The 13,098-nt window shown below is 38.6% G+C and overlaps 1 protein-coding gene across 2 annotated transcripts; it reads left to right on the top strand.

The window, feature by feature from the left end:
* Positions 1-1,217: 1,217 nt before the first annotated feature.
* On the top strand, positions 1,218-6,301 carry cdkn2aip.L (CDKN2A interacting protein L homeolog). 2 transcript variants are annotated; one of them, XM_041589053.1, is made up of 3 exons: positions 1,218-1,615; positions 3,240-3,339; positions 4,883-5,334. In XM_041589053.1, exons 1-3 carry the CDS (start codon positions 1,371-1,373, stop codon positions 4,889-4,891), a joined length of 354 nt encoding a protein of 117 aa, XP_041444987.1. In that variant the 5' UTR covers positions 1,218-1,370; the 3' UTR covers positions 4,892-5,334.
* Positions 6,302-13,098: the final 6,797 nt, after the last annotated feature.

Raw genomic sequence — 13,098 nt, 5'->3', positions numbered from 1 at the left:
TGCAGAAAATGGATTTCTTGTTTTTTTTTCTCCAGTAAAGCCCCTTCAGTCCAATAAGAAAATGTTCAGAAAATGGCTGTGACCCAATACAAATGAAGACATTTTATTAATGATGTCCTTTTACTGTAATATGTGTATAACTTTACACTGTGTTAAGTTTCAGGCTTAAAGTTGTGGTTCACCTTTAAGTTAACTTTTAATATGATATAAAATGGCCAGTTCTAAGCAAATTTTCAATTGGCCTATTTTTTTTTTTTATTTGCCTTCCTCTGACTCTTTCCAACTTTCAAATAGGGGCATACCTCCCAACTGTCCCTTTTTCGGAGGGACAGTCCCTCTTTTGACAGCTCAACCCGCAGTCCCTCATTTGTACTGGAAAGTCCCTCTTTTCTCTGCACTGAACAGCCAGAAAAAGAAACAAAGTTTCTCACTTAATTGGCTTTTAGCAGAGAGCCCAGAACAACTAACAGGTGCAAATAAGATACTTTGTAACAATTTTGAGACACAAAAACACAGTTTAGATAAGGAGAAATATTTTCAAGCTTTGAAAACCTGCCAAATTTTGTAAAACAAACATGGTAATTAGGGGGTGTGGCCACAGAAAGGGGTGTGGTCAAAAAATTGCTGTGCTACGTGCGGAAAAAAATTGTCCCTCTTTTTACTTCCAAAATGTTGGGAGGTATGTAGGGGTCACTGACCCCTCTTAACGTAAATGCTCTGTAACACTACAAATTTGTTATGGTTACTTTGTATTAATCATCTTTCTTTTTTGGTCTTCTGCTAGTCCTATTCTAGTCTCTTATTCCTAATAATTTCATGGTTGCTAGGATAATTTGGACCCTAGCAACGAGATATCTGAAAACTGCAAACTGGAGAGCTGCTGAATAAAAAGTTAAATCAAAAATCCACATAATAAAAAACGAAAATAGAGAATATCGCTCTCTACAACATAATAAAAGTTAACTGGAAGGTGAACAACATTGAAATTCCCGCGCTTCTGTATTTATTCTCCAAACAGTTTCCCTCGTTTAAAAGGAAACCCGTATTAATGGCTGCGGCCTTGCTGGTGAATTTTAAATACGCGTTACTAATAATAATAATAAGTCGGATTTTCATATGGCCAAGCCATAGTATATCAAAGCTGCATGTGTTGGGTTTATTTTGCTCTTTATATTATCGGTCACAAAACTTCCGTAACTACAGGCTTCTTGGTCATGTGACTGAAGCGTCGCACGTGTGAGAGAGTGCAACTTCCGGGACAGTGTTTCCGGAGAGCGAGATAATAGTCGAAGTTATAGTTTGTGCCGACACCTGTTGTTGGAGCCGCACGGCATTTGCGCCCCTAAGGGCTCCCTTCATCCGTTACGAACATGGCGGACGACGTGAGTGAGTTCCTGGGCCAGAACCCTGAAACAGCTGCCTGGCTGGAGCTTGTCCACGGGGAGTGCGAGTCGGACAAGTTGTGGCGGTACCGTAAGGAATTTATTCTACGGAACCTGAGCGATGTGTGCGGGGAAGCAGAGGTCCCGCCGCCCCCTGAGACCAACCACAAGGCCTTGGACCGACTGCTCGCCTACTCTATGGTGTGGGCCAATCACGTGTTCACGGGCTGCAGGTGAGTTCCTGGCACATTAGCTGAATAGCAAGTGTGGGAATGGGCTAGGAATCTTGTCTTGAAGCTGCGAGACTTGCTGAGTAGTCCTGGATCTCTTTCATCGCTTCTAATGAAGCCACAGGCACGAGCGGTGAGACCTTTGTAAGAGTATTCAGCAAGGAATTTAAAGGCGAACTAAACCCTAAAAAAGAATGTGGCTAAAATGCCATATTTGATATACTGAACTTATTGCACCAGCCTAAAGTTTCAGCTTGTCAATAGCAGCAATGATCCAGGACTTTAAACTTGTCACAGGGGGTCACCATCTTGGGAAGAGTCTGTGACACTCACATGCTCAGTGGGCTCTGAGCAGCTGTGAGAAGCTAAGCTTAGGGGTCGATGAGGTTTGTCCTGTAATATAAACTGATGCTGCAGAGCTGATTATTAAATTCTGATGCTAGTATTGGTGCTGCCATGTAGTAATTATCAGTATTAATCACTAATCAGCCTTTTACTGTGTTTCATTTAGTGAGAGTTTACAGTGACCTTTAATAAATGGCCTACATGTTGTTCTTGTACCCTGTAAGTATCTGCTCACTGACTCCCCTTCATGACACCATAGGGCTTGTTTATTTCTGCCTGGGGAGACTGCAAAGTGCAAAAAAGCCTCTTATGTGTTTCTCACCCGGCCCCACCTGCATTCTGGAGGGCTCGGACCAGTGATTTTTGCATGAATATGAAAGCAGCTGCGAAACTGCAGCAAAGCCTCAGATGTTTGCTGAATGAGCAGTAAAGGGTGGCTCATAAATGACTCCCGGTGTGTTCACAAAATAAAGGTGTTAGTTTCTGGTATAAAGACACGTAGGTGTTGTATCTAGAATCTAGAATTCTTGGGGGTTTTTAAGTTATAGCAATTTCTGTAATTTGAAAGACTGTGCCTTAAAGGACTAGGAAAGTCTTATGTATCTCCATATATGGTCATCTTTAGACAGCCTGGCCACTATCTTTCTCTGTTGGTTCTAAATAAAATACCAGTTTACTTCAGTGCTATTGTGCTGCACAGTTTTCTCCTAAACAATGTGATCTCTTGGTAAAGGTCCTTTTGGGGAAATGGTTGTCTCCACTCTGCTGATTGACTCTGGTTCAGGAAAATGTGATGTGATATGGTACCATCCTGGTGTACAAAAGACAGTGAGCTTATAACATTTATTAAACTATTTGCAGAGTATTTCAGTGACCCAGCAGAATGTAAACATTATTTAAAATGTGCAGTTGGCATTGGTTAACTGACAGTTGTTGGTCATTATCATGCCAAAGTGTATCCATCTCTTCTCTTGGTTCACTCTTGGTCCATTCACTCTCTTGTTAGGTTGATGAATAGCAGGTTAAGTGAAGGGTAAACACGCTCATGAGAATTTAAAATAGTCTCAAGGATAATATATTCTTGCATTTGGTTTTGGATAAAGGGGTATTTGTTGTCCTCAGTTGGAGACAGAAAATGTCCACAAAAATAGCCTGTTACTTATAAGAAAGTAAATAATAATCTTCTTTTGTACTTTAGCATTCTTACAATCTAATTTAGTGTTTTGCTCCTTTTTTGTATGTCTCTTTTTTTTCTCTTCTAACTAAACGTTTTTCTCCATAGGTACCCCCTTCCAGTTATGGAAAAAGTGCTTAAAATGGCAGAAAATATTAAGGTGACTGATGCACCAACTCATACAACACGCGATGAACTGGTTGCCAAGGTGAAGAAAAGAGGGATTTCAAGTAGCAATGGTTAGCAGAATACAGATGTGAACCCTTTTTAGTTATACGTTTAAATATGTTCAATTCAATAACACTGCTTATTTGTATGATTCAAAAGACAGCATGTCCTGTATGTATACACAGTTGTACCCAGCCAGGCCAAATGCAGTTCTTTTGTTCTAATTGGCTTTAACTGATGCTGGAAGTGGTGTAATGGGGTAGTTCTTTCTGATTTCTATCCAACATTTACAGGTATTCAGTGTGAAGAAATTTATTTTTTTTCCTGAGGGTGAGGAAGGTTATCATAAGTACTAAAAAATACTTAAAATATATACAGCACTGTCCATTGTAAATCACACTTTTCTAATCTGTTCTACTTGCATATGATGAATAGACTATAAGGCAAGCATAATGCATCCCCTATTGTAATATGTAAAGGTGGCCATACACGGGCCGATAAAAGCTGCCGACAGACTGTGTCGGCAGCTTATTGGCCCGTGTATGGGGGCCCCCGACTGGCTTCCCCGATCGAGATCTGGCCGAAAGTCGGCCAGATCTCGATCGGATGGGTTTAAAAATCCCGTCGGATCGCGGCCGCATCTGTTCGTTGATGTGGTCCCGCGATCCGACCGCCCGTTTGCCGAATGCTAGGATCCGATCGTTGGGCCCTAGGGCCCACGATCGGATCTGCCCGATATTGCCCACCTCAAGGTGGGCATATCGGAGGGAGATCCGCTCGTTTGGCGACATCGCCAAACGAGCGGATCTATCCATGTATGGCCACCTTAAGACGATTAGAAATAATGTAAGGCAACATATATCTTTAACATTTAAAAGAAGGTACAATATTTATATAAAATAGCACAGATATCAGTAGGGCACCCAAAGTTTGAGCCATCTTGCAAATTCTGGGATGCTGGCTGCATTCTTCAATAAAAGTAGGCAGCAATTGATTTTCTAAGCACCTTTTTTGTGAGTCAATCCAAATAAATTCAGAAAGCTGAACTGCTAAAAAATAGTCTTGCTCCAGCAGACTTCTGCACTGAAATGCATTTTTCAAAAGAGCAAACACATTTTAATTTTGAAATCTGACACAGGGCTAGATGTATTGTATTGCCAGTTTATCAGGTGCCCAATTCATGTGACTTATGCTCCGATAAACTATGCTCTGATAAAGTGCTGGCTCTTTCTGAAAGCACATGACCAGGCAAAATGACCTGAGATGGTGCCTACACACCAATATTACTAAACTAAAAAAATATATACTTGTTGGTTCAGGAATGACATTTTACATGGTACAGTGAATTGTTTGCCGGGTAAACAGTGTAATTTAGGAATGTAAACTACACCATAAAAATCATGACAGAATCCCTTTAACTATGCATTTGTCTGAAATTCTGAAAAAAAGTAACGTGCCAACACAGGTTTAAAAGTCTTTTGTGTTTTAGTTGTTTAGTCTCTAAGTATAGGAAATCAGGAAAAAAAAGTCTTGTGCATTCATATTTTCTCTTCTAATAGAACATTTTCATTTATCTTCTGCAGAAGGGGTAGAAGAGGAACCATGCAAAAAGCAAAAATCCAGTGATCATGGGGAAAGAGAAAGCTCTTATATTGAAGACACCATAAGTGATGGTAATGTTCCATCTACTAGTCTAAATAAGAGAGAGGCACGCTTGAGTGCAGCACAAAGGACAGATGTAAACACAGAATTTTACGACAAGTCAAGTAATCGCCGGTCTCTGCCTGTGTCCAATGCTAAATCTAGATTGAATCTCACAGAAGAAGCAGGATATAAACATGGTGCTACTCAGGGGAGAAAAAGCCATTCTGACATTCGACATCAAACATCAATGAAAGGTCCAGCACAATCCAGCGATAATGCTCTCAAACCTACTCGCCGTTTCACTACAGAACATACCAAGGAAAGGCAGCCTTTCTTTAACAGACTCTACAAAACAGTGGCTTGGAAACTTGTATCTGCTGGGGGTTTCAATGCCAACCTCAACCATGAAGAACTACTTAACACCTGTATTGAATCTCTAAAGGCGACTCTAGAGGTTTCTTTTGTTCCACTGACAGACCTGGCAGATTTACCCCAAAACAAAACCTCTCAGGAGAATACAGTTTGTGAATTAAGGTGCAAATCTGTTTATTTAGGTATGGGCTGTGGGAAGACAATGGAGACCGCCAAAGCTGTGGCTTCCCGGGAAGCTGTAAAACTGTTTCTGAAAAAGAAAGTTGTAGTTAGAATATGCAAAAGAAAATTTAATGGTCGCGACGTGGAGGACTTGGTACTTGTTGATGAGGAATTTCGGCCTGTTAATTTACCTCCAGCAATAAAAAACCCTCAGGAAATTGTGTAACAGATTTCTTTGTTTGGTGGAAAGAAAATTAAAAAGGACTGAATACTTTGTACTTATTAAAACATCAGGTTTTTTATTTGAAATATTTGTATTTATTTTTGAGTTTTACTAGGGACATACCACATACATTCTGCATGTGGTATGCATTCTGCTTCAAAGCATAATAGCTGTTATTGGATTGCCTTAAATTGCTATTTGGGGTTTTATGGAAAAATCATTGGTATGATTTTAGTATGATTTTTTTAATTAAAATGGTCTTTAACCTTGTAAATGATCGCAATCCATAAGTGTATTGCCTATATCCTTTGTATGTTTAGTCTCCTGCAAACAAAGTTGAATCTAATTTAAAATCATAATAAAAATCTAATAATTGATCTCTTTAACACTGTAACCAAGCAGTGGTTTAATTCATACTGCAAAGTAGGTTGGCAATGGTAAAAGAAAAGGCTGGTTTTGTTGTATGTACTTAAAGGGGAACTCCAGCTTCCAAACCAAAATTTTATAAAGAGGCCCACATAACACAGATACCCCTAATATACCCATCATAGTTACCTGTTTCTTCAAAAGGTATGAGTAAATGCCATTTTATATGCTGAAATCCAGCTGTTTCAGAGTTTTTCTCTTTCTGCATCATTTGAAATCCTGGCAGGGAAGGAGGAACTAAACACTGATGTTACAAATTGTAACAACTTCTCCACGGCTTACAGACAGCATGCAGGAACTACATAACCCACAATGCATTGCACTGTGATGTTCTGTTCCTTATTAAAATCACTTGTGCAGGGAATTGTGGGGTTTGGAGGATACAGTCTAAGGACAGATGGCTGCTGAAACAAAGTAACAGTAGTCAGCCAGCTCAGCAACGTAGTCAGAAAGATCAGCAGAAGAGCAGGGGGCTAGGTTTGGGGAACTGTCAAAAACCATTAAAAATATTGCAAAGTTGCTTGAAATTATGTTTACTTTTCAAAAAGCTTATGTTTTTGTGGAATTCCCCTTTAAGATTTTAGTTGCATTGCTTTTCCAGTTTTAGCAAGTTATTGGATTAGTTCCATGCCAACACAGATACTCTCTCAGAATGTTACAAATAACATCATTAAAGGTTTTTGCATTTTGTGTAGTTCATGGCTTGCTGCAATGTTGTGTTTTTAAATTCAAAGGAACAAAAACAGTACAGGTACGGGACCTTTTATACAGAATGCTTGAGACCTTAGGTTTTCCGAATAATGGGTATTTCCGTAATTTGGATCTTCTTTTAAGTCTACTAAAAAATCCTGTAAACATCAAATAAACCCAATAGGCTGGTTTCGCTTCCAATAAGGATTAATTATATTTTAGTTTGGATCAAGTACAAGGTACTGTTTTATTATTACAGAGAAAAAAAAATATTTTTAAATATTTGAGTAAAATAGTCTATGGGAGATGGCTTTTCTGTAATTCGGAGCTTTCTGGATAACAGATTTCCGGATAACAGATCCTATACCGGTATGTCTAAAAATGTTTCCTCCCAAGTGTCGTCATGATCATCACATTCCTCGAAGATCTGATGCTGACTTGAGTGTTCTTGTGAATCTCCTGTCGGCTGCATTGCAGTGGTCGGCTTTATAACATGTATAGTCACAACTTGGGTTTTACAAAGTAAATGGATATGTTTTTTTAAATGATACAAAATGTTTAAGGGGTAATTCACCTTTATAGTAACCTTTTTATTTTTGCTATGTATTTTACTACTCAAGACAATCAGAAATATAAAGGTAAGTCACATTCTACTGTTCTTCCCTGTTGGACATTTATTTTCTTTTGATTTATATATGCCACTTTTTTTTAACCTTTGTTTGATGAATAGTTTGTGTTGAACATATTATTATTTTAATTTACAAAATAATTAAGTCATATTCTACTTACTGATTCATTCAAGCAGAGTCTAAATAAATCCACAGAGAAGCCTTATGTATAAACACACCCCACCCCTGCTGCAACCTTTTATAAAAGGAGCAGGTTTACAAAATTATACAGGAAGTAGAATACATATTTTGTAATTAAAATAATATGCAAAGAGTATGTTCAACACAAACTCTGTTCATCAAAGGTTAAAAAATGTTTCTAATATAGTTAGCAAAAATGTAAGGTATAAAGGCTGCAGTGACTGGATGTCTAACATAATAGCCAGAACACTACTTCCTGCTTTTCAGCTCTCTTGGTTTCCACAGATTGGTTTCCAGGCAGTAACCAATCAGTGACTTGAGGGGGGGGGCGGCACATGGGTCATATCTGTTGCTTTTGAATCTGAGCTGAATGCCGAGGATCAATTGCAAACTCACTGAACAGATATGTCCCATGTGGGCCCCCTTCGACTCGCTGATTAACTCAGTGTTAGGAGAGCTGAAAAGCAGGAAATAGTGTTTTGGCTATTATGTTAGACATCCGGGGGCCGATTCACTAACTTCGAGTGAAGGATTCGAAGGTAAAAAACTTCGAATTTCGAAGTTTTTTTTGAGCTACTTCGACCATCGAATGGGCTACTTCGACTACGATTTCGAATTGAAGGATTCGAAGTAAAAATCGTTCGACTATTCGACCATGCGATAGTCGAAGTACTGTCTCTTTAAAAAAAACTTCGACCCCCTAGTTCGCCATCCAAAAGCTACCGAAGTCAATGTTAGCCTATGGGGAAGGTCCCCATAGGCTTGGCTAACTTTTTTTGATCGAAGGATATTCCTTCGATCGTTGGATTAAAATCCTTCGAATCGTTCGATTCAAAGGATTTTATTGTTCGATCGAAGGAATAATCGTTCGATCGAACTATCTGGGCTAAATCCTTCGATATTCGAAGTCGAAGGATTTTAATTCCTAGTCGAATATCGAGGGTTAATTAACCCTCGATATTCGACCCTTAGTGAATCTTCCCCCCAGTCACTCCAGCCTTTATACATTGCATTTTTGGCTAACTTAACTAGATTAGAAACATTTTTATTTTGCACAGCCTATTTATCCAGTTTTTATTTTCACACTGAACTGTTCCTTTAAAAAGGTGGCATACTGCCCCTTTAATAACTGCAGATGGTTGTAGCTACTGTAGTGAAATACAGCGAATAAAAGTGAAATTTGTACTTACTGTAATTTCTCTTTCCTTTGGATCAAAGCACCAGGAGATTTATTCTGCTTCTTTAAAAGGATAGGACAGCCACATCTCTGAAACTCACTTTAACTCTCAACCAATATTATAATTAACAAGTAACCACATTGAATAAAAACATTATTAAGAGAAGGACATTTGTGCTGCTGCTTGGATCCAAAGAAAAGAGAAATTAAGGTACAAATGAATGTGCATCATGTGCGACAGCAGCTCCAAGAGATATAGAAAGTAATATTAAGGGGAAGGGATTTCTTTTGCCATAACATACTGTACTATCTGTTTGCTAAGCACTAGCTCTTGAGAAGCTCAGATGTATGTAAGCTGCTATATGTGGCTGCCTTACAAATTTGTTCTACAGCAACTTGTCTTCTTTTAGCTCACAAAGTGGCTTTTGCTCTGGTAGGATGAGCTTTGAAAAACTGGAGGCAAATGACCTGCTGCTTCATAGCTGAAGCACAACTGGCAATCTTAAAGGGGTGGTTAACTTTTAGTATGTTATATAATGGCTAATTCTAAGCAACTTTTTATATATTTTTTAAGTCATTTGCCTTCTTCCGACTCTTTCCAGCTTTGAAATGGGGGACACTGACCCATCTAAAAACAAATGCTCTGCAAGGCTACACATTTATTGTTTTTCTCATTAAAGTCAAGATAGGGGAATTGGGTAGAGGCTCTGGCCTAGCCACTCGCCAGTGAAATAGTCAAAAATAAATGGAAAGCCAATACCTTGTCTGCTACAAACGGGTGAATCCCAAACTTTATTCCATGGTGCTCACAACACTTCAATGTTCACATGTGAACATTGAAGTGTTGTGAGCACCATGGATGTGAACATTGAAGTGTTGTGAGCACCATGGAATAAAGTTTGGGATTCACCCGTTTGTAGCAGACAAGGTATTGGCTTTTCATTTATTTTTTACACACATTGTTTTTGCCAGTTTTTATTACTCTTCTTTCTATTCAGGCCCTCCTATTTATATTCCAGTCATTAATTCAAATTAACGTATGGTTGCTAGGGTAATTCAGAGCCTAGCAACCAGATTGCTGAAACTGCAAATGAGAGCGGCCGAATAAAAAGCTAAATAACTCAAATATCACAAATGATAAAAAATTAAAACCAATTGTAAATTGTCTCAGAATATCACTCTCTACATCAAGTTAACTCAAAGGTGATCTGTATTGCTTTAAAGACCTGCTATAAGCCGTACAATTGATTTAAATGGTCAGCCTTGATAGAGTTTTCGAATAATTTCTTAGTTTTTTTTTTATAATGCAGCCACCTGAACAAAACACCAGGTGGTAGTTACAACATATTGGCAATTTCTTAGTTGATAATTGATCAAGAAGCCAACATAGGGAAGAATATTCTGTTCATAAACTGGCCAGTTAGAAAAGTACACGTGTAACTACAATAAATGAAAGCTGTCTCTCATTCTCTAACTGATTTTCTCTCCAACTATTTCCAGTTGTGCACTGAGAGGAAATGCAGCTTGATTGTACTTTTCGACATTGTTCAGGGAGGGGGTTAGAATAACTAAAATACTGATGCATTCACCCCATAGGAGCTGAGCTTAGGACCCTCAATCTAGCTATAACTATTTTTCTTTACTTGACAAATTTCAGGGAGATCCGACAAAATCATCTTATTATTGTAAGCTTGGTGTGCCCCAAACAATCTTATATCTGGTGATCTTTCTTGATCAGGCAGGTTTAAAAAGTTTTTGTCTTTAAACAATGAAATTAGTCATTTGATGGGATGGACAGATTGCAATCACTTTACACATTGGAAACTGCAGGTGTGTAGGGCGGTGCTTTACAGACATTGCATGTACAACCATTCTTTGGTACGAACATTTAGATAAACATTTAAATAAATCACAGCAGTAAATACAGCAAAATAAAGTATTGCACATGTCAACATTTTCTCAGTATATATATATATATATATATCTAGAAGAATCTTGGAATAAAGCAGCATGCGCAGGTCTTACAGTGAAATAAAGTAATTTTATTATAGGCGCAACAATAAGCGGGACTAACGTTTCGGCTGAAACCACAGCCTTTGTCAAAGTGAACGGATAGTACAAACACCATCTTAAAAATACTTTGGGGCAGGAACCCAATGTAACAGATCGTGAGCAGTGTGACGGTTTACTGTGTACCTTAAAAAAGTCCCGCTACCAAATCTGTGTGAAACTAAAACATTTAAAACACACTTTATAAATATGTGTAATAAGTTTCCAGCACATTGTCAGAAGCTGGCACTTGTAACACAAAAGATACAAACGGAAAGTAAGATACAAAAGTAACCAGCAGAATGTTCACAAGCCTTTAAGAAGAGTGTAAAGCCACTTACCGTACAGAAAAAAATAAATTCAGCAGTCCATGTGGGTTGGCTGCTGTAGGACTGATGGATACGATCATTAAATACCACTCGGTACTGAAAATGTACCGACTATAGCCTCTTCGGGTATAATAAACAGAATTAACCACCCACGGACCAATATGCTCTGATAAACTTCAATCACTCTTTACTGCAAGTTGGAGTGATATCACCCCCCTCCCTCCCCCCCCCCCCCCCAACAGCCAAACAAAAGAACAATGGGAAGGTAACCAGATAACAGCTCCCTAACACAAGATAACAGCTGCCTGGTAGATTTAAGAACAACACTCAATAGTAAAAACCCATGTCCCACTGAGACGCATTCAGTTACATTGAGAAGGAAAAACAGCAGCCTGCCAGAAAGCATTTCTCTCCTAAAGTGCAGGCACAAGTCACATAACCAGGGGCAGTTGGGAAATTGACAAAATGTCTAGCCCCATGTCAGATTTCAAAATTAAATATAAAAAAATCTGTTTGCTCTTTTGAGAAATGGATTTCAGTGCAGAATTCTGCTGGAGCAGCACTATTAACTGATTCATTTTGATAAAAAAAAAATTCCCATGACAGTATCCCTTTAAGAAAGACCTTGAATTGGCAGGTACAGTTGTTCCAAAGAAAGCAACAAGTATCATACTTAACTGTATACGCTAACACAACCTCTTATTTCTAAGAGACTGACTGCTCAACTTAATGTTAATGTCCAGCATAGATGAGCACAGTAATAGCCAGTATAAAATGGCACTGACCTCTCCGACATTAAAGGGATACTGTCATGGGAAAACACGTTTTTTTCAAAATGGATCAATTAATAGTGCTGCTCCAGCAGAATTCTGCACTGAAATCCATTTCTCAAAAGAGCAAACAGATTTTTTTATATTGAATTTTGAAATCTGACATGGGGCTAGACATATTGTCAGTTTCCCAGCTGCCCCCAGTCATGTGACTAGTGCTCTGATAAACTTCAGTCACTCTTTACTGCTTTACTGCCCCTTTCCCCCCCCCCATTAGCCTAACGACAGAACAATGGGAAGGTAACCAGATAGCAGCTCCCTAATACAAGATAACAGCTCCCTGGTAGATCGATACTCAATAGTAAAAGCCAAGTCCCACTGAGACTGATTCGGTTACATTAAGTAGGAGAAATAGCCTGCCAGAAAGTAGTTCCATCCTAAAGTGCAGGCACAAGTCACATGACTGGGGGCAGCTGGGGAAACAGACAATATGTCTAGCCCCATGTCAGATTTCAAAATTAAATATTAAAGAAATATGTTTGATCTTTTGAGAATTGGATTTCAGTGCAGAATTCTGCTGGAGCAGCACTATTAACTGATGTGTTTTGAAAAAAAACATGTTTTCCCATGACAGTATCCCTTTAAATGTAACATCCAGTATTAAATCGCAAAGTAATATGCAGCAGAAAAAATAATAGCACAGCAAGTCGTAGCATGTAATTGTAAACCTTATGGACCCACGATCAGGCGTCTTGTTTTTTTCACAGGCAATATTGGGGATGCATTGTAAATTGTATGACAGAGCAGCATTTACAGGCCACACATAGTATCACACACTAAGTTCCTCACCATTCTCTAAGCTAAACTGTATTAATTTAGGAAAACCATGCCAATGCCTGGGCCAACTGATCAATCCTGGTGACCGTTAATCCCAGCACTCCAAGCATGTTTCTAAGATAGCAGCCAGACTTCTATAGTGCAAGCCGCACAAGGTAGACCCACCGGCAAAAAGTTGGACAGCACTGATGTAAGAAATAGATGCCATTATAAATAGTTGATGTAACTTTATAAGTAGCTCAAATAAATAGGATCATTAATGAATCAGTCAATTAATTTATGGTCTGTCTAATTTACCTAATGTTTTATTT

The sequence above is a fragment of the Xenopus laevis genome, chromosome 1L (genome assembly GCF_017654675.1).
Source record: "Xenopus laevis strain J_2021 chromosome 1L, Xenopus_laevis_v10.1, whole genome shotgun sequence".
NCBI classification, from domain to species: domain Eukaryota; kingdom Metazoa; phylum Chordata; class Amphibia; order Anura; family Pipidae; genus Xenopus; species Xenopus laevis.
This window is presented reverse-complemented; position numbering and strand designations above follow the sequence as displayed.

Coding starts and splice junctions, on each gene's coding strand:
- cdkn2aip.L (XM_041589053.1), top strand. CDS start 1,371: ATGGCGGACGACGTGAGTGAGTTCCTGGGCCAGAACCCTGAAACAGCT. Junction 1,616..3,239: donor CACGTGTTCACGGGCTGCAG/GTGAGTTCCTGG, acceptor TTTTCTCCATAG/GTACCCCCTTCCAGTTATGG.